The sequence below is a fragment of the Paralichthys olivaceus genome, chromosome 13 (assembly GCF_024713975.1).
Source record: "Paralichthys olivaceus isolate ysfri-2021 chromosome 13, ASM2471397v2, whole genome shotgun sequence".
In the NCBI taxonomy this organism is placed as follows: domain Eukaryota; kingdom Metazoa; phylum Chordata; class Actinopteri; order Pleuronectiformes; family Paralichthyidae; genus Paralichthys; species Paralichthys olivaceus.
Window position 1 is genome coordinate 3,709,189 of NC_091105.1, and position 21,878 is coordinate 3,731,066.

General features: G+C 45.1%; 1 protein-coding gene across 13 annotated transcripts in view; it reads left to right on the forward strand.

The window, feature by feature from the left end:
• The first annotated feature begins 524 nt into the window (after positions 1 to 524).
• Positions 525 to 21,878, forward strand: part of cspg5a (chondroitin sulfate proteoglycan 5a) — a 39,064-nt gene continuing 17,710 nt past the window's right edge. For 5 of the 13 annotated variants that reach the window (XM_069537157.1, XM_069537161.1, XM_069537163.1 and 2 more), the window contains exons 1-2: positions 526 to 1,098; positions 15,739 to 16,720. In XM_069537157.1, the coding sequence (XP_069393258.1) occupies positions 999 to 1,098; positions 15,739 to 16,720 (1,082 nt within the window). In that variant the 5' untranslated portion in view covers positions 526 to 998. Of the gene's footprint in view, positions 1,099 to 15,738; positions 16,721 to 21,878 lie in introns of all 13 variants that reach the window. The other 8 variants (XM_069537153.1, XM_069537155.1, XM_069537159.1 and 5 more) reach the window with 3 other exon arrangements.

A 21,878-nucleotide genomic window follows, 5' to 3' on the forward strand; every position in this document is an offset into this window, starting at 1 on the left:
CAGAGGAAAAGGAGGAGAGTAGGTTCTTAAAAAACTCTTGAAGTAAGTTGTGAGGAAGAGGAGGATAAATGTCTGGAAAAGAGGGAGGAAGAGGAAAAAGAGGAGGAGGCTGTAAAGTAAGAACATACTTAGACAAGAGCAGAGAAAGGAGGAGAAGGAGAGATGTCTCTGGAAAAGATGGAAGACTTGGGAAAGGGAAGTATGGAAAGATAGAGAGGAGGGACCGTGTTTGGGAAAGGAGGAAAAGAAACTAAAGGAAGTAGTGAGGAAGAGGAGGAGAAATGTCTGGAAAAGAGGGAGGAGGGGAAACAGAAAAAATGGGGAGGCTTTAAAGGACAGAAAAGTTTTAGACAAGGATGGAGAGAGGAGGAGGAGGAGGAGGGGGGATGTCTTGGGAAAATGAGGGAGGGAGGGGGGAGATGAAGAGGATTGGGGGAGGAGGAGCGGTTGGCATGAACAATCCCCCCCCCCCCCCCCCCCCCCCCCCCCCCCCCTCCTCCTCCTCCTCCTCCGCAGCTGATGAGAAGGAGGAGGCTGCTGTGCGCGCTGCACTCCGCCGTGCGTCCGCGTCCCTCTCAGCCACAAAGTGCCCAAAGCACCCGGTCCTTCCCGAGCCAAGCCACACCGACCCGAACCGAGCCAAGCCGTGCGTCTGCGCCCCCCCCACCCCCCTAAAAAAAACCGCACCCCCTGCACCACCACCACCTTCACCCCCCCCCACCCTCGCTGTTGTGTGGCGATGGAGCCGTGACCACCCTCAGCGTGCGTGAGAACCAGCGACGGACCCGAGGAGACGCTGAGACCGAGCGGGTATGGAGGAGAAGCGCAGGGAGGTTCGAGTCTAGACTGCACGAAAAAACCCGCAGAGCCACCGGACCGGATTACTTTTTTTTTTTTCTTTGTTTTTTTTTCTTACACCAAGTCAACCTCCTCCAGAACAGGGACTTTGTATTTGTCTCTCTGTTTCTCGTCTTGAGTCTCGTCACTGCTCGGAGAGGATGCAGGGGAAGGAGGCGAGCTCTCTGCGCTCGGGATGCTGGAGACTAACGCTGCTGTCGTGCGTCCTGGCGCTGCACTTGATCCCGGGGTCTGTGCACGGTAAGAAGCTGCACCTGAACCATGCACAAGAGAAAATAGAGAATAGCCTCCACGTTGGTCGCTTTATTTAAGAGTTAATTCGTGTTTTTGCCCCCCCCCCCCTCCCCTTCCTCTGTGTGGATGTACACACTCCCACAGGGCTGCTCAGAAAGGAGGTCAGTGAGGATTGTAGGTTAGGAAACACTCAACTGCTATTAATCATGTGTTTGCTCGTGATTCTGAACACTTTGACGTTTTAAATCAAATTAAAAAAAAAAATCTTATCTTGTGGATACCAGAGCAAATATCTGCAGGAATTTCTATCCACAAATTTCCCAGTGAACCCAGAGATGAGTCTCCAGCTACATTCTGTCCCTGCAGGAATAATATAGACTTGATTTACATGAGGTGAAATGGCCCAAACGGAAATAAGGTCATGGTGAAAACACAATCAGACAATTAAATCCCTGTGAATATCATAAAGAGGAGGTAACAATGGGGTCAGCAGCCAATAAAACCCCTCCAACAGACAACATGAGGACATTAATTAAAATATTGCAGAATCCCTCGTTGTGAAAGGAGGATTATTTCATGCATGTCACAGAGATAAACACAGAGATGAATATGCATGAATGCAACTGTCTCATCAAAGCTCAGTTTTGCAGACAGAAGCATCGGAGGGTTAAAAAAATAAAAAAAAAATAAAAAACACCATTTAAAATCCCGGCAGCAGCGAAGTGATGAGACATTGTTGAGACATTACAGCAGAAATGAGATTTAGTGACAGTGTCCATCGGTCGGTGCTGGACAGTGGATCCCCGGAGGCACTGGCTCCACATGCAGCCACACAAAGGCTGGATTAGAGCTGAGGGACCCGGTGAATAATTCATGAAGGGATGTGAACAGACATTCTGATACAGGGGGAAGAAAACACACACACACACACACACACACACGAGTAAACATTAAATAAAGACACGGAGCCTCTCTCTCTCTTTCTCTTTCTTTCTGTGGCTCTTTGTCTTGAGATTCATTGCGCATGGCGGACTACATTACTGTCAGATTAATAATGCAGCGGCCGCACACTGGATGAAATCAGTCTGGCGTTATAATCTAATATAATCTGGATGATTCTTCTGCATCGCTTTGGTCCAGAGGAAAAAGCAAAAAGAGGATGTTTTATTGTGTGTGTTTCATTTGGAGCTGGACTCAAATGGAACATCATGGAACATCAACGTCAAATGATGTCCTCTCAGTCATCAAGCGTCTTTTGCTCCAGTTCCCCCTGAAATTAAATGGATACGAGTGTTTCGCTTGGTTTTAAATGGCAGCTGCATGTCAGATGATATTAAAGGTCTGTGAAGGATCTGAGAGAATGATGTGGAGAGATCAGTTTGAGCTCTGTGCAGATTTTGGGAAATTCGCCGTCATTCGCCTTTTTTTGAGATTTAAATGAGAAAAAAATCAAATCCACACTATGTGTTCATGTTAAATATGGAGCCTCGACCAGCAGGTGGTTCTCTTGGCTTTGCAGGAGCAGCAAGGTGGAAACAGCTCGGTTGGTTCTATACCTTCACCTCTGCAGCTCAATTACGAGCTCATGTTTCTCATTTGTTTCATGTTGATTTTGCTGAAACACAATGACGACAAGTGTTTTTTCACAAATATCAAAAGACAATAAATGCACAAAAAAACACACAAGTGAAAAAAACCTTAAAATACATCATACGTGACCTTTAAATGTGTCTGGACATGGCAGTGATACCTAATTTAAAGACATTAGTGTTAAGAGTTTGGGAACATTGGCCTTGTGGTTGACCAGAGTGCACGGTTCAACCGCCTGGGTAATCTCATCCAATGAACCACCCTTGAGCAAAGCACATTACTCTTCTGCAAAGCTCTGCAGAAAAGCAGCAGCTGGCACCTCAGCTGGACGAGCGATTGTGAAATGAGATTCTCTTTATACACTTAAAGAAATCCAGACATTATCCAGAGGAAACATCCTTCGTGTTTGTTTAACTGCTTCAGCTACAAATCTGCTTTTTAAAAAAAAATTATATTAAGACACAAACGATGCACCAGATTATTTTCACTTATTTGGAATATCTGATGCACATTTTAGAGCGAATCCCTCTTATGGTCGTGAGATATCTCACATACATGTGTGGAGCCACAGCGTGACATTTAAGACACCCTGTCCACATTAATGTAGATCATTTGCATAAGGAACTTTTCGCTCTGAGTTTGTTCTCCACCTCCACAGGTCTAATTGCATGTTTGATGTAGACTTCATCGCCTCTTTCAGACAGGACGTGCTGGTTTGAGTGTTTGTAGTTTTCTGTGTTCTCATCTGGACGGAGATATTTTCTCCGAAGGCGAATACAAGCGGCCAGAATGAGTTCTCTCCGTCGGGCGGCTGGACTCGGACCGAGAGACAGACAGAGTGAGGAGTTCCGACATTTGATCAGGATGCTTCCTGGGAACCTTCTTTAAGAGGTTTACTGGTCACGCCCAACTGGGAGGAGACCCCAGGGGAGACCCAGCACTTGCCAGAGAGAGAACAAATCCCGTCTGTCCTGGGAACATCTCGAGATCCAGGAAGAGCTGGAAAGCGAGGGATGTCTAGGATACACAATGAGATGGATGGAAGGTTGTGTGGAAGATATCCGTTCAAAAGATATCTGCTGTAGACGAGGTCCAGATTCATTATTAAAATGATAAATCACAACATGATCATCTTAAAGTCTAAATTTAGATCGAATGAGCTTTTGTAGCGCCGCTTTGTTTCTGCTCAGCGATGCTGCAGAGTTCACTTCAGCTCCAACTCAGGTGGAAACTCAACAGAAAGAGGTTGGCAGATCTGGTGCAGACCCTGAAGAGCAACCTTGGGCTAACCCTCCTCCTACACACACACACACACACACACACACACACACACACAGTCACACACACACAGTCACACACACACACACACACACACACACACACAGTCACACACACACATTTTCTCGCTCCACTGGTGAAGTGTGGAGGCGGCAGCTTGCCCCACATCTGTGTGTGATGCTCAGACGACCAAAGCCAACTGCCCCTGAAGTGACGACAGCTGACCGGAACGCTGTCAGTCAAACCGCTTACTCTGCGGTGGCCATTTGCAATCCGGCGTGTTTAATACGGATGACACGACGCAGGGCTTTAGTTGAAATCGGTGATTGGTGGAGTAATGGTTTCTGTTTCTCTTGCAGAGCCTCTCTCCTCTAGTCCTCCTCCTCCTCCTCCTCCTCCTCCTCCCTCCCTCCGTCTCTCCTCTGGCCTGCTGACACATATGTGAGCTGACAGATTATCTTTGATGTGCAGTGGGTCAATCTTCAAACCAAATCCTCCCTCCATGACTCCACTAACCCAATCCCACCTTTTCTTTTTATCGCTGCATACAAAAGTGTAAAACACACACACACACACACAAAAAAATTATAAAATCGCCTGAAAGATGGCTTTGCACTCGTTCTCCTCTCTCTCATCTTCCTCCTTTCCCCGTCTCCATGGAAACCACACACATCCATCGACACCGGCTGGCGGAACAGTGTGTTCATGTTGCCGCCACAATGTGTTCGGGCTTTGAATTTCATTAAGGCTCAGAATGTTGGTTGGATTTTGGCACATGCTGATGTTTCTCGCAGAGTCGATTGGCTCGGCGCCCACTGACCGTGTATGAATGTGTGTGTGTGTGTGTGTGTTTGTCCAAAGCCAGTGGCGATGGGCGTAGTTCATCATTACGAGCTATAATCTGCAGATGGTGTCATCGCTTGTGTCTTCGTCACGTCTGCAGGAGGATTTCTTGATGTGGTGTTGAGTGTCTGTGCAAACATCAGTGTCTGTCCTGGACTCTGAGTGACAGAGAGCATCGTCTTCAGGATTCTTCTGTTCAGAGAGATTTAGAGAACGGAGACATCGAGTAGCACGTGACTTCAAATGTTCTTCTTTTTTAATGTTCCCACAGAAAGATTAGATGATTTCTTATTTTCAGCCACTCGTTTGTTTTGGATCTTCAGTCTTTTCACTTTGATCTGAATCTAAATATCAAGAAGTGTGTGAAAGGTTCCAGACCAACGCACCAAAATCTAGTTTGACAAAAAGAGTTTGTCTCGGTCTGGATCAAACTGAACCGTGGTTCCAATGAAGCTCTTCATTCATGTCCCCCCCCCTCCGCCTAACAACACAACGACGTCAGCAGCCGTCTACAAACCAATCAGAGTCAGGTACAGGGAGACGGAGCCCACGTAGGTGACGACGACAGGACGAACATGTGTCAGACAAAATTCTTTAGCCCCTAAATTCAGGTGTGAACTCAGCATCAGCAGCGTGTTCAGTGTGCGCTCGGTGTTCGATGCTTTTGAAGAGCGGTGGCTGAGGTGTCGTCAGATTACTGGGAGGCCTCGTTAGCGGAGTGACGTGATGTTGACATGATAACAGTGGCTCTGTTCTGGTGTCAGGGTACGGGTCGTGACGGTGAAGCCGCTAAATGAAATGTGGTGAAACATGCTCAGAGGTTTTGACATATTGATAAAGGAAATAATCTCTAATTTCAGCCGCTGTTTTAGTAATTCGATTTTTTTTTGCCTGAGGACAGAAACGTTTTCTCGCAGCACTAAACCGGGATCAGCGGTGGTTCCTCATCCACATAAATCTGGTTGTCAGGAAACCAAGTGATCCTGATCTCGTTGGTTTCACCCTCCCACCTGGATCTGCCACATTAGCATAGGTGGACACGGGCTCGACCCGACCAGCTGCTGGCTTCTCTCCGTGCCACACATCCAGTGCTTCACTGTGTTTGGGATGAACAACCTCTGATCCTGCTGCAGATGACAGTTTGGCATCAAATGAGAAACATGTAATCTGTTGCCTCCTGAACCCCACAGTGTCATCCAGGAAGTGATTGTCCGTCTGTGCTGGTGTGTCTCCTCCATGTCTCCGTCCTCGCCAGCCTCCAGGTGTTTGTCACTGCGGTCGCAGGTGTGACAGTCATTTGGTGCGTTATTGTTGTCAGCCAGAAGTTTTCACAGCAGGTGGAGAAGGTCATCAGCAGCGAGACAGCGACAGGCTGCCCCTGTCCTTCCGGCCCAAAGACAAAACAATTAGGAAACAGTATGTGTGCTTCTTTGGTAGCGGTGCTGAGTTGGCGTCGTTCTCAAACTCTGGGTGCCCTTGAACAGAAATGTGCATGTTTGTGTGTTCATGTAGGAAGTCTCTGTGTGTGTGTGTGTGTGTGTGTGTGTGTGTGTGTGTGTGTGTGTGTGTGTGTGTGAGTGTGTGTGTGTGTGCGTGTGTGTGTGTGGATCGTAGGTGCTAGACTGTCTGTGTGTCAGTGTGTCCTCCCCGAAGCGAGTCACTGGGTTCATGTTCGTGCGAGAGCTTCCCCTCTCCTCTCCGTACGACCGTGCACGCTATTCATTCCTGCCTGTTCTGCTGCAGACTGTCACATTAACATTCAAGTGCACCCATCACAACACACACACACACACACACACACACACACACACACACACAGGGACACACACCTGTCGTGGCCACACAGTGAGTTCAGCAGGGAAACAGATGATTAGAAAAGGATTCATTTGGTTTGTGTGATGCTGTTTTCTCTCGTTCTGCTTCACAGTCGATCTTGAGAAGGAAAAAGAAAAAGAGAATAAGAGCTGAAACGATTCAGAGACTAAATTCTACCTTTTCTTTCATCAAAATGAAAAATAACATTATCTGGTTCAAGCTTCTCAAATGTGAACATTTTCAGTTTTTGTTATTGTGACTCGTCCTAACGAAGGATTTGAGGAGTTTTTGATATTTTATAGATTAACGGCGAATTGATTGTATGTTTATGTTGTAAATAATCATTGGTTGTTAAGAAATCAGTGATAGTTTTGGACCGACTGTTCAAAATCAGGTCACAAGGAAGGAGAGAAACTCTGCAAGTGGATGGAGCATGCACGCACTTATTTTAACAAACACACACACACACACACACACACACACACACACCTGTCAATTTCAATTTGACCGATTGGCCACTTTAACGTTATAATGTAAAGAGGCCAGGAAAAAGCTTGTGCATATAAATTGTCATGTTATATTCATGACCTCACACACATGCATGCATAAACATGTCTACACACACAACTTTGGACACACACGCACACACACAAGCACACACACACACACACACACACACACACACACACACACACACACACACACACACACACACACACACACACACACACACACACACACACACACACCAATAGAAATTGCACAGTGGCACATTTTTAAATCTCATAAAACCCCAGATCTACAAAGATAAACACATCATTATGAGGCGTGTGTGTGTGTGTGTGTTTGTGTGTCTACGTGTTCAATCGTGCGTTTCACTTGTGCGGCTGCAGATCTCGTCGGCTTTGCGTCGCCGCAGCAGCTCGAGCGAGGCTGAGACCGTTTCCAAGGCAACACGTCCTTCCTCCATCCTCCACCACCTGTGGAGTCGCAAATGACAGGATTCATGTGATGGAAGGAGGAAGAAAAATAAATAAGAGCCAGACGGACAAGAGAAGAGAGGGAGTGAAAAAAAAAATACGATACAAGAAATGTGATGTGTGCGATGAAGAGGAGGTGAGGAGAGGGAAGAAGAAAGGGTGGGGAGGGAAAGATGAGTGAAGGAAGGAGAGGGTGAGAGCAGCTGATGGAAAATCAATAGAGGACCTGAGCAGTTCCTCTTTATATTGATGTTAATGAGCAGCACTGAGTTAAAACGCATCATGGTTTATTCATTAGTGTGTGTGTGTGTGTGTGTGTGTTTGTGTGTGTGTGTGTGTGTGTGTGTGTGTGTGTGTGTGTGTGTGTGTGTGTGTGTGTGTGTGTGTGTGTGTGTGTGTGTGTGTGGTTCAGGTATTTGAGGCTGAAATCAATGAGAATGAGTTAAAGAGTCTCTCTGTCTCTCAGCTTCAGCTCTAATCTGTGGTTCGCTCGGTGCCGCCATTTTCACAACCCTTAATTAAAATCTGCCCCGTGTGCGTTAAATGTCCACACACTATCAGGAAATACACACCAGCTGCGCTAAAGTTGCTTTTCAGGCGTTCACAGTCACAGATGAAAGACTTTTCTCAACCTTTGCCTTAATTCTCTCAGACAGAAAGATGAGAGATGGATGTTGAAGAAAAAAAGTGGACAGATATTTAGAGTGTGTGGTGCAGATCCAATGAAAAAAACAACCTTTACTCATCAGACAGGATGTAAATGCCCAGTGCACTAAATGAATCGTGTAATTAGTGAAACATATTTAAACACATTCACGGAGATTTCCCTCGAAACAAGATTGAACATATTGTTCCAACAGGAGCCCGTAAGCTTTTGTTTGTTTGCCAGCCAGCGTCCAACCTTTCCCCTTCTCCCTCATGTCTGGGTCATCAAACTGGCCGTCGGGCCCAAACTGTCAGAACCAATCAGGTTACTCTTTACAGTCTGTCACAGCCAATCAGAGCGCCCCCGGTCTGTGGGTGGTTTAGTGGCTTCCCCTCTCCAAACTGATCTGGGTTTAACAAAAGGCGAAGCCGGAGGGTCGGCGGCTCGCCAACACAGGCTAACAGCACTTGGCCTTGAGGCACCGTCGCCCCCAAACAATCAGTCTGAGACACACACACACACACACACACAAAGGCCAGACTCCTCATTATGACCACGCCCCTCACTAGAGGAACTGGAAGCCCCACCAATTACCAGTGGGTTGTTCTGGCAGAGACACACACACACACACACACAGAAAGATAAACAGAGGAGTCTCCTTATGTAACACAGTTTGATTATCTCATCTAATTTGGGAGGAAACAAACAACAACTCCTTTATTCTGTCGGTTCGTCTCATTCTGGTCTGAGCTGAACGATCCTGGACCCAGACTGAGTCTGGAGCCCTGAACCGACCTGTCCTGACTCGACCGCACCCTGACCCAGTCTCTGGGTGAAAGACGCTGTCGATTCAGATCGTTCTTTCAAAGTAACAGTCGAGGTAGTAATCAACTGCCTCATATTAATTCTACACCTGAGTCCTCTTTGAGCGAGACGTGCTGTTTGCTGTTGTCTTGTGCTGATATAGGTTTTTTGTGAAAGTTCTTAAAAACCCAGTGGGTCTTTCTCGTGTAACATGAATTTAACCTAAACGTCAATAAGGGAACTTTTACTATTTAAGTTCCAGTCATCTCTCTCCAAATCACCTCTTATTAATTTATCTGATGAATGAGATTAGTGACACATGGGACCTTGAATTTATTTAAAAACTCATGTGTACAACATAATGTCAAGAGTGAGACAGAAACAATTCAAAAGTAAAGTGAAACTTTGTGAAAACAGAACTCATGACTCAGTGCTTCACTTCCTGGCTCATTAAATACTCTCATGTGTTGAATGTGCAGCCGAACTCCTTCATGTCTCAGACGCTGCTTTTATTCATTTATGTTTTATTTTCCGTGACTTTGATAATTTGTTATCATCAGTCAAACTATAATCGAAGGACTCTCTTCACTTGAATATTATTTTTCTGTATCAGAGCCACTAGAACACAAAGTTGTTGTGTATCGTGAGGCAGAGCTTATTCTTCCCTGAGCTGCCACAGAGTCGCGCCGCTGCCGAACCAGCTGTCCGTCAAAAGGTTCTCCCTCGTTAATCCAATTAGGCTAACGAGGCGGGTGAAAGAGAGACAACTCCACTTAATTGCAGCTCAGCCCAGAGATCTGCACAGTGAGGACGACACCACTGAGGTTTCCTCATACAGCCTGGGTTCTGATGATGGTTTATTGATTTGTGGGGGCATTTCGCCTTTAATGATATAAGTCGTCCATCTTTATTTACAGTTAATCGTCTGGGCCAAAATGGTGGAATGACCAGACAACATTGCGTGGAGCTGCTGTCATGTCAGGGTTGAGACGTACAGTGATGCCACATTAAATAATGAGTCCCATGTGTTTCCATTGAACAAAGCACATCTTGGAGTTACAGATAAATGTGTTCGATCACATGTCGAACTCTCTGTGTTGAAGCTAATGATGAGTCGTTGTTTCCCACAAAACGTCCATTGTTGGAATTTCATGTAATTTGAATTTTTCTGGTGAAGACGTTTAAGTGTTTGAGGTTGTCTTGATTGACAGGTGACTCACCCTCGGCAGTGGCGCTCCCCCTGTTCCACCCGGGCTACACCCTCATCCGTCCAGAGTCTGGCCAACAATGACGCAGTGGTCGAGTCCAGGCCTCGTCATGTGTTGTCAGTAAACTGAGGCTGATTTGAAGATTCATATTTGAGGTGGACATAAATACACAGCAGCAGTAAATGAACCCATATTATATTATTACATTATATTATTACCACAGGAACGTTCTCCAGGAACTTTTGCAGAAACCAGAAATCTTTTTACCCTTTGGCACATTTTGTACGGGAGCCTTTGGGGAGGGGCTGAAGACGCCGGGTTATTTCTGGAAGTTCGAGCTCAGCTTCCCCCCTGTGGGAGAAGTATCGCATGATGATGTGATCTTGGATTTACAAACATGGATAAACTTTTAATGCACTGTTGAGAAAACCTGCACAGTCAGAGTGGAGCAGTCGAAGTGAAAACAGATCGTGTGTCACGTAAACTGTCTCGCGCAGGTTTGTCCTTAACTCATAATAAGTCTGGAAAACAAAAGAATATGATGCAATAATCAACAGGCTGAAATAAGATCTGACTGAATGATGCAGAATGTAAACTTTATGGTTATTCTTTCTTTAGCAGAGGATTAAACTCCCCCTGAACTGTTGTGGACAGTTCATCATGAACACGGCAACGAGCAGCTGGTCTGTCGGACGCTGTTATGATCATAGAGTCAGGTTTTCCACACGGATGACGACATGTTGAAGCAAGGCATCGTGAGGCCTTGAGTGACTTTGACCTTTAACCACCAAAATCTAATCAGTTCATCTTTGAGTGAGTGTTTGTGAAAGACATTCCCTTGAGTCTTTCTTGAGATATCGCGTCCAAGAGAATTGGACGCACGGACAACCCAAAAAAAATATAGTGCCTCCAGCTGCTGGCTGTCGCCGGCGTGGAGACGGAACAACTGGATCAAACTCATTGATGAGTCAGAACACTTGGCTCAGACTGACTGACTGACTGAACACGTCTGCAGATCACAGTGTTTCACACCGAGGCGGTCACATGGTCCACGGGAGTGCGCTCTAACCAGGAAGTGTTGTCGTCTGCACTCTAACGCACCTCGGCTGGAGCAGAGTGAGATTTGAGGCCAGTAAAAGAAGAGACTGAACCAGTGGAGAGTAGATTTCTGTGTAGTTTAGTTTCCACCTCATCTCCCTTTCTCTCTTTGTCACTTTCCCTCTGTGCTTTTCCCCACCTCTCTCCATCCCTCACTTTCTGTCACATCCTCCTCTTCCTCCCTGAATCTTTCTGCAGCTTCTCCCTCGTCCCTCGTTACCGCCTCTCCTCATCCTCCCCTGTCATCCTGTCAGGTTGTGCAGCAGCCGTTACTGTCAGTTCTCCACAACGCGCGGTTTTCATTCATCAGGATTGTTGCAGCAGCGGCAGGTTGAAGATTCAGTTGTGTTGAAGGTTTTCTATGAAGATTTCATCCAAACCCACCTAATGAGTGTACTGCTATCAGGTGTGTGTGTGTGTGTGTGACTGACAGAGATAAAGCAAACAGACAAATATGGTTATTTTTATACTCGCAAAACAGTGAAAGGATATTTACGGTCTTAAATCCAAATTTCCTGGTGAGCAAAATGCTTTTGTGTAGTTATAGTAGAGCCTGCTTTGTTTGTGTGTGTATCTGTGTGTGTGTGTGTGTGTGTGTGTGGTTTTGGCATATTACGCCGTGTTGTTCTGTTGATGTGTTAAACAGCAGTGGATTGTGGGACTGCTGAAAGGATTAGCCCCAGAACGACCCCGGCTTCAAAGATGCAACTCTCCGCCACAGCAACAAAAAAACAAAACGGATGATTTCCACCTGTCGAACACCTCACGACTGACAGCGACAGCAGGGTGCAGGTGAAACCTTGTTTTATCGGTTTATCCAGGAAAGATTTTCTTGGCTGACATTTGTGTGAAATGTCAAAGATTCTGAGGGAAAAATATGCAGATGAGGCAGAAGAAGAGAAATAAGTAAAGAGTTGATCCCTCCAATGCAGATGTGGTGATGTATATCAGAAGTTTTGCACAGTTGGAGTTACTGAACTCACATATGTAGCAAATATAACATTTTTCTGATTACATACAGAATCAATGCAAAGACAAAGACGGGAAAAGCACTTAAAGATCATGAAGAGAAATATTTCTCACTCAGACGTTGTGGTTTTTTTTGTCGTTAAGTCGTGAGATTGCTGCTTGTTAGTGTCGCAGGGTGGGTGTGTTTTTTTTTCAGATCAGAGTCATAAAAGTTTGGTGGAGGTCATAACAACTCGTAATGAACCACTGGCGCAAATGGAGCCTGGAGACATTTGAAGATTAAAACCCCAGAGGGGCGGGATCAGAGCTTAACTTCAGATATTTTCAACATATGCCGTTTGGTGGAGGCTGTTAACCAAAGCTTCTTACAGGACCACGAGCATTTAATCATCGTACATCTACTAAATTACTGAGACATGAATTTCACTTGCGTCCAAAACAAGACTCGTACATATGAGCTGTTTTATACCAGTTAATGACAATGAAAATATCACAGACTGCTTGATTGAATTTTTATTACATCTTTTATGATTAAAGATTAGGAGATATGATTTTATTCCCCCAGATAAATGTGTCACCTTTTAGTTCCGAGCTTATTAAACCCAGAGTTATGAATAATATTGTGATATCACTGCCGTCATTTTCAGGAAATGACTCACGAGCTCATTCCCTGTTACAGATTATTAAAAATGACTCGGCTCAAAACTGTATAAAGTTAGAAGAAGCAGTAGAAGCAGATTTGCAATGTTTGTTTGGACTGATTAGAATAAAGAGCTGTGTGTCGTCAGCGTGGCAGTGACAGTGGACATTATATTTGTGGAAGCATATAGATGGAAAATATACAGAGATCAACAGGTCACTAATACAGACTCTTTGTTCTTCTTCTTCTCTTTGTTTGTTGTGGGATAATGAAATGGAGAATGGCTGTTGTGTTTCTTTCATCACTTTAAAAACCACAGAACTTCCACAAATTATGAGTAGAGGTAAACTTAAAGTCGTACCTGTTGCTTCTTCTCTCACCTTCAGTCACTTTGAACACGTTTAGCTGAACTGTAAAGTCAGCGCTGGGCAGTGAGATAAATGTAAATGTAAAGGATTGCAATTTTTTGAAAAGTCAGCAATGTGATTAAAGTTAGTGATTCCAGTTACTTTGACATGTGGTGGTTGATTGGTGGATTACTGGGGTAAAGTTACGATAAGAGGAGGGATTAAACTGGTTTTATTTTATCATCGGTGGTCAGCTGCGTGCTGTCACACAGGTGAAGCAGCTGGATGCTCGGTGAATCTCCGCAAACCTCCTGTTCAACTTCCTGTCGAGAAGGTTTTGTTGTCATCGGCGTTACACAAACACTACTGGACGGATTACCAGGAAAGTTGGTGAAAAGGAAGTTGGTGCAGATCCAAGAAATGTTTCCCTCACTTGAACATTTCAAGACAATGCCACGATGGAAGTGGCCACTCGCTTCCTTTGCAGGAGACCCCCCCCAAAAAAGCATCTTCCAAATCTCTCCCCTCTCCATCCACATAATCCCTAATCCCAGTTCCCCGCCATTCAAGTACATTAGTGAATTATTCCTTTAATCCAGAATGGGTAGTGGCCGCAAAGCAGCTTTTTTCAACGAGCTGCCCTCGGATGAAGTCATCGACTGGAGGATAAACATGCGGCCAATCACATCTCGTTTTAATTAGTTTCACCCCTTGTGTTCGATGCCAGACTCCTCGGTCCCGCTCGGTCCGTCACACAAAGCGAACAGACGTCAGGGTAGTGATGTCATCGCGTGGCACCGGAGAACGGGCGTGTGAGTCTGAGGCTGGAACGAGTCTTCGGAAAGAGTCGGTGATTGTTGGAGTACGTTTGTATTTATAGTCTCAACATAAACATCAGCAGATGTTGACAGTTTATTTTCTCCTGCTGTTCTTTTACAGATATCTCTTCTAATCCTGTTGGATTGGGATCTTGCTTCGGTGGGAGGGAACAGTCTCAACTCCAGTTTTTCAGGATTGAATAACAGCTCATTAACATTTTGGACCAGTGATCAGTTTAAAATGTCCTTGTTGTAACTGAGCGATCTCCCAGGAAACCAAAGTGCTCTTTTCATCTCTCCGTCCCTCACCACTTTATTTTCAGCCCCCCTGATTGTTGAATTTTTCATAGTGATGGTTTCTGCAGTTACTGATGTCACTGTGGTTTGTGTGGAGCCAGCAGGTTTTCTTTTAGTGCTTCAGGCACAAAACCACATTCTTCTGCAGTTTTAGGCCCAGAAGATGTTTTCTGATCCGTGTGGTTTATGCAGAAGAACAGTGGAGTGCAGTTATAAACCTGCCTCTCATGGAATGAGCTGTTTATAGTTTCCTTTTTTCAAACTATAAAATTACGACCTGCGGCTGCACAAAGAGCTGATCACCTGTTTCTCCGAGGCTCAGTTAAGCTCCGTACGCAGAACCTGAGGTGGAGAATCATTTGTTGTGAAGTCAACATCACTCACATTGATGAGTCCCAGCAGCTGCTGCTCCAGAGCGCTGACCGGCTGTTTATTCAACATTTATTCATATTGAACGAAGCTCGTGTCCGAATTGCACCGAATTCAACCAGCACTTCTTTGGACCCTAAAGCCAATGAGATGAAAGTTTCTCGAGATGTGTGAGTCACATACAGACGGAGAGATGTCTCTCATTAGTAGATAGATGATGACATTGTGTCTTGGTTGGTTTATATTATTCACATTGATTGTTTTAATGATGTCCCTTTGGTCAGTCAGAGTTTTTTTCCTGCTTAATGAAAAGATGTATTTAGACTCTTGCATCATAATATATAATATTGACAGTGTAAAATCCTCACGTTCTATTAATTGTTTTCTAAATTATTTATATATTTTCATGGGTATTCTCGTAATCTGCAGTTGATGTAATCTCGTCACCCTTAATTTCTCATACCACAAATCAAACGAGCTGATTGTGAACTGCAGACGTTTCCCTTCCCTCCACTAACGGACCTATTTGAGAGCTGAAAGTTTTTCCTCAACAAATCGATACCGACTGTTTGCAGAGCGGCACCATTTTCACCTCATTCACTTTCCTGCATCGCTCTCACCAGTGAGTTTCCTGACTTCTCTTCTTCTCCCTCTGAGAGCATCAAGTCTTTTTTTGTGCTCAGGGTCTCGAACGGCTCATGAAGCTTCAGGGGAAAAAACTTTACAAAGATTATACCTGCGAGGTTTAAAAATTCATGATGCAGAGTAATAATTGATGGTTCTTCTGTCCAGTGGGTCTTGGGTCGATTATAAACCTGAGTACAACCTCACTCCTCTGGGTTACGGATTTAAGATTAAGACAATGAGCAACATTCCCAGTCTGAGACCCTCCCAACACTTTCCTTCCTTTCCATCTAAAGTTTTCTGTTCTTGTTTGTTTCCAGGAAATGTTGTCGGGACCAATGTCACTGAGCCGGACAACGCAGCCAACGTTACCGCCCTTCTTAGCGAGGAGGAGGGACCGGCCAAGGCCAACGACAACATCGCCACGGTAACTGCGACGAGCAGCTCTGCCAGTCCCGACACTGTGACCCAGAGGGCGGGGCGTATCCCCCGAGCCGGCGAAGAGGAGGAGGAGCAGAGCAGCGGCATGTTCGGTGAATCTGTGGTTCCTGCGGTGGAGGAAGCTGGTGTTGCGGCCCCGCCTCCGCTCATCCCCGATTCGGCCGAGACGGAGCACCTGCTGCCTAGCAACCCACTTAAACCGGATGAGGGTGAGGAGGAGGATGAGGAGGAGGAGCGTCTGCCACACACCGACCCACCTTGGATCCACGCTAAGGACACAGCCGTGTTTGACCTGGACCACCTCTTCACCACCACTGCCCCGCCACCAGCCGTCACTAACCCCTCCAACCCGGACGTCCTCCATGTGGACTTCTTCGACCCTTCGTCTCGCGGCCGCGGCCTGGACCTGGCACCGCCCTCTCCTTCATCACTGGCCCATGAGCTGCAGGGTGGTGACCCAACCTCCTGGGCGATGCCAGACAACTACGACTACCTCACGCCCTATGAGGACGGCGTGTCCCCCACCGCCGATGAGTACACCTACAGCACCACAACTGAGGCCTACGAGAGCGATGAAGACCTCCGACTGTCCGCTGGGTCACCGCCTCGCTCCAGGCCTCGTGCCCCGGCGTCCTTCATCCCCGGGGCAGCACTTCCTGGTGCTGGAGCTCCAGTTCCAAACATCCCTGGGGCAGCTCCTCCTGCTGCCTTGCCGGTGGACGGGTCAGACGGGTTGGGCGGATGCCGCGTGGGCTACCAGATGGTGAACGGAAGTTGCCGCTCGCCCTGCGATATGCTGCCCAACTACTGCTTCAACGGGGGACAGTGTTACCTGCAGGAGGGCGTGGGAGTCTTCTGCAGGTAGGAAGCAACATTAACACAAACTCAGTCTTTCACACATCACGATGCACAAATACACCACTCAGCAATACACACACCTGGAATTTGCAGATTGTTGACGTTGCACCAGTATTTTGCAACCTCATGAAAAATCACGACATCTGCGTCAAGTCAAACGAGAACTCAGGGGCAGGAGTTTTTTAATGTCGATATGACACCAAAAGCAAAATATAAGAAAATACAAGCAATAACATACACAAATGAAATTATAGCATTTTGTAAACACTGAACTATATATTGAAATTATTTTCATACTTTGCATTTGTCCGTAAACTATAAAACTCTCATCCATTTACTGTTTGAGCTCCAGGCTGAGCCCTCGAACTGCAGTAATGATTTCCCTCAATACTCAATCCACTCCGGTTGCCGTGGTGATGAATCTAGGTGGAGGTCAAAAGTCAAAGGGATTAAGAGATATGAGATATAAAATATGGCCTGAGCCAAAGAGTCGTTTCAGCTCAATGTGAGTCCTGTGCGAGCAAGTCCACGTTCACACTGTGGATTAAAAACGGCCTGATCTGTGATGTGAGCAGCTTCATCTGAGTTGTTGGAAAAACAACATCCTCGTCGTCACAGCAGCGAGTTCAGGATTAGAGATGATGTGGTGGAGAGAGTGTGAGCGTAACCTGGTTTCAAATTCATGTGTAAAGTCGTGTGTTTTTATTTGTACATCTGAACCGACCGTGACACCTCAACACAAAGCTGAATTAGAGTGATTTTCAGAAAAGCTTTTTAGAAAAAGGCTGAGCTCAAATTTCTAGAGAAACAAGATTGGATAGTTTCTGTGTGAATTCCAATAATGTTCCATCCTCATGAGACGTTTGAACTAACATGAGAATCAGGTGTAGAGGGACGACAACATGGATTTGAAACCTCAGGTTCAGGTTCACAGTACGAGTAAAAACAAAAACAGATCAGCCGCCATTTTGTTCTGAGGGTCAGTATTCATACTGGAGGAGATCCATCACGAGGAAGAGACCCACAGAAAAACAATTTAACGCCGACAGAGGCCTTGGTGAGGAGAAAATGGCTGCAGACAGAAAAAAGGAAACATCTGGAACTCTGTGATTGATAAGAATTAACATTGTTTTTACCGATATCAATCACAAAAAGGCAGATTTCTCATTTCTCGGTGGCAGATGTTTTACATACATTTCCTCATAATGATGATGAAGATGAATGAAGCAGCCAATCAGTGAGGAGACGCTTCCCATTAGTGAGCAGCTGCGCAGCTTAGCATGCAAATGTATTCACGGAGGTGTTGGTCCTCCTGACCGGAGCTGATGGAGAGAATGTGCATCACTGTCACTGTTCCGCTCTGTTGTCTAAATGCAGAAGAAAGTGTGAATGAAATGACCCTGGACCTCAGCACAGGAAGAATGTGCCGTTATTAGAAAGAGAAGAAAAACTCGACGTGATCCATGTGTTGAGGGCGGATTTTGGACCAGAGTCCGTCAGCTGATATGAAGCAGAGACGAGGCTGCAGAGACGCTGAGAGGCGTTTGACTGACGGACAGGAGCTCATTATGGGTCAATGGAACACTGGCACAGATGAGGACCAACACACGATGCTGTGTGTGTGTGTGTGTGTGTGTGTGAACATGATGTGTGAGGTTGTGTGTACTGTACATGTGAAACTGTGACTTTGTGTGTGTGTGTGTGTGTTGGTGCGTGCAGCCAAACTGAGACTGTTCAGGCCAATTGAATTACAGCGACGATGAATGTTTGGACCTTTAGTCGTCTGCAGTAAAACACACGACCCCGTGAAGAGAGAGCACTGACCTGAGATCAGCCTGACGCTCGCTACCTCCACCAACACTGAAGAAATACGATCCGGTGAGACGGAGAAGTTAATGTGGCTGAACACACGTTACTGAGTCTTCAACCCTTTCTGAAGAGTTAAAGAATGAAATGATTATAGAGGTTTTAAAAACAGTAAAAGTTTTTTCCTTAAAATTGAAGAAAATCAATGAGACAAATATTCGTATTTAACGTTTATTTACTGTCATTATATTTATACGACAAATCGACATCGTGATTTGTGCATCTTCAAGTTTGGCGTTGTACGATGGAGATGTTTCTATTGTGGTTTCTGAAACATCACGTCCGGAGTCTTTCCCAACACAGTTGATGAATCCTGTCCAATAACTGTGACGTGTGCACTGGATCTGAGAGGGAGGTATAGGATCCAGTGTTTCTGGAGTTTGAATCATATCAGGTCTTCAATTTTTATCTTTTTTTGAAAATCTTTTTCTTGCAATTCTCTTTATTTTACCACCAAAATAAATCACTGGAATAACCACTTAACATTCAGTGCATTAACGACACAGTGATCTGTAACACCATAGTAGTTCTTCTCCTTCAGAATAAACTCTTGTTTTTTAGCTTCAGGAGGTGACTCAGATTATCAGTGTGGAAAAACTCAAGTAGAAAAATGTTAAGTATGAGAAATATTTGTTCTCAAACTGAATCTGCAGGATGTCGTGAGGAGCCCAGAGAAGGGAGGAGAGGAAAGTGAAGTGGAGAGATGAGGAGGTTTGGATTGAGTTTGTCTGAACTGTCACACGTGGTCTGTTGGTTTAACTTCAGCACATCTGTATGGTCACATCTGTCGTGGCTCAAAACATTGATTGAAACAATCCACTGATCGAATCACATTAAATATTTTGTGATTTTAACTTTTAAATTTAAAGGTCGTTGTTTTTTTTGAAGCGATCTGAGCCGCTGGCTCTCGCTCGTCCCTCTGACTGATGGGATCAGTGATAGCATCGTAACTCTCTCCCTCCTCTGGACGGACGACCACATTCAGAGAAACAGATGAGAAAAAGGAGCGAGAGAACGTGAGTCTGGAAAACAAAAAAACACAGACACAAAAAAAGGCTTGTTTATATTCTCAACGCTTGGGGAGGCAGAGAGTGAAGGAGTGAAGGAGTGAAGAAGAGGAGAAAAAAGATCTAGAAACTGTCTGCTGGAAGGAAACGAGAGAACGAGAGAAGGAAAAGAGTGAAGGGGAGGAAGAGAAGCAGAGAGAGGGAGAGAGAGTGAGAGAGAGAGAGAGAGAGAGAGAGAGAGTGAGAGAGAGAGTGAGTCAGAACCTTACAACTACTGCCAGGATGGAAATGACTCGAGCGAGCCAGGTCGAATTTATGTGTGTGAGAGAGTGTGTGTGTGTGTGTGTGTGTGTGTGTGTGTGTGTGTGTGTGTGTGTGTGTGTGTGTGTGTGTGTGTCCTGCAGCTTGATGTAATTAAGTGAAGCTTTGAGCACCAACAGCAGTTTGTATCCATTTTAGTTTTCATGATCACATCATGGAAACACAAACACACACACACACACACACACACACACACACACACACACACACACACACAGGATTATGGGTGTATTAAGGATAACTTCCAAGTCAAAGAGTCTGGGGTCATGGAACCGAGCCAGAGGTCAAACAAAACACACAGGAGATTTATGACAAAAGACACACACACACACACACACACACACACACACACATACACACACACACACTGCTCATGCGCACAGGGTAAAAGTTAATGACACACGTTATTAACTTTTCAACATTAAAAGCAAGATTTAAAAATGTTGGTTTTCAAGTATTCTGGATTCAATTAGCTGAATGAAATACAAACCAATATCCAGGCTTCTGTTCTTTTTTTCTGTTTTTACAGAAATATGGGACACTGACACTGCTCTCGTGCAAGTTATGAATATGAAGAATATTCTCTGAATCGAGCTTTTGAATGAAGGCATTCTCTCGACGGTTGTAATGACTGTCACCGCGGGACACATCTGTACACCGCTAATTGGTTTGCAGTTTATAGTTTTGTGAGTGGTCTCCGAGGATTTGATCTAAAGAGGCTCTGGTAACAGTCGCACCTGCAGATTCATGCTGAGTCTCTTTTTATGTAGGATAGCGTGAATGTTAGCACTCTGCAGAAAAAGAAACTTACATTTGAGGAGCAAATGGAAATGTACTAAATTTGGTGTTTAGAGTTTACTCAGCGGAGAAATAAACAATAATTCTTTTGGATGGTGAGAGTGGGAGGAAAGTGCATGTATCAAAATAATGTGTTTTTCCTGTTTAGCTTCGCCTCGGTGTGTAACACACTGATTTTAATGAGTACTGATGGTTTCTAGGATGTTTCTTTAACAGTGGTGAGATAACGCTTGAGACAAGCACGGAACAGGAAGGAAGCTATTGATCATGGTAAATCATCAGCAAAGCAACGAGTGACAGATTTGAATCTTTGGATTTTACTGGTCTGTAGTAACTTCAGAGTTTTCAGGGATGTCCGTGCAGCATCAGAGAACAGTGACTGTTTGCGAGCTCTTTTTTAGAACGACAGGATCATTTTTCTCTCTGCATTTGGCCTAAACTCTGGAAAAAGAACCGCTTCACCTTGTCACGTCTTTAAATCCCTTTTCAGTTTGCAAATCAGAGGATTTGGCACCACCGGCTGATTGCATGGAGCAGTGGTCTCCCCACTGCAGCTACTAATAAGGTTATAATGTTTCCATCTGCACCACGGAGGCCGATGGAGTGATATTTTATTTAAGCTGATTTGTTCTGAATGTGGTGCAGAGCGCTGGATCCCTCTGGGAAATCTCTGAAGATGGCTGATGAAAGAAAGCAAGCATCTGACCTAAAATAATACAATTACATGTGCGCTGCAGACGGAGGGGGCCTGGATTGTAGACGATCACTATCTCTTTTTGTTTGTTCATCTTAATATGCTCTCAATCAGCAGCATCGCACAGAAGACAGATGTTCACAGTTCAGAGACCGCGTCAACAGTCTGTCCGTTATCTGCTCAGTGCACAAAGATCTGCACCAATAATGAAACGTTTAATTAGTTAAACAGTTAAATGCTCGTTCCTGTTTGTCTGGGTCTGGTGATCGTGACGAGTTTTCACCTTCTGCTGTTCTTGTTCTTCATTCGAACTCTCTGCAGCTTCAAGTTTAAACGTTTTAAATAAGTGTTGTTTCAATGCAAATGTAGGATTTACAGTATGCTAAGATATTCAGTAAACACCCGGCCGTGTCGTGTCCTGTCAGTCCACATAGCAGCTCGCTTCCTCCTCTGACTTTACAAAGACAAAAAACAT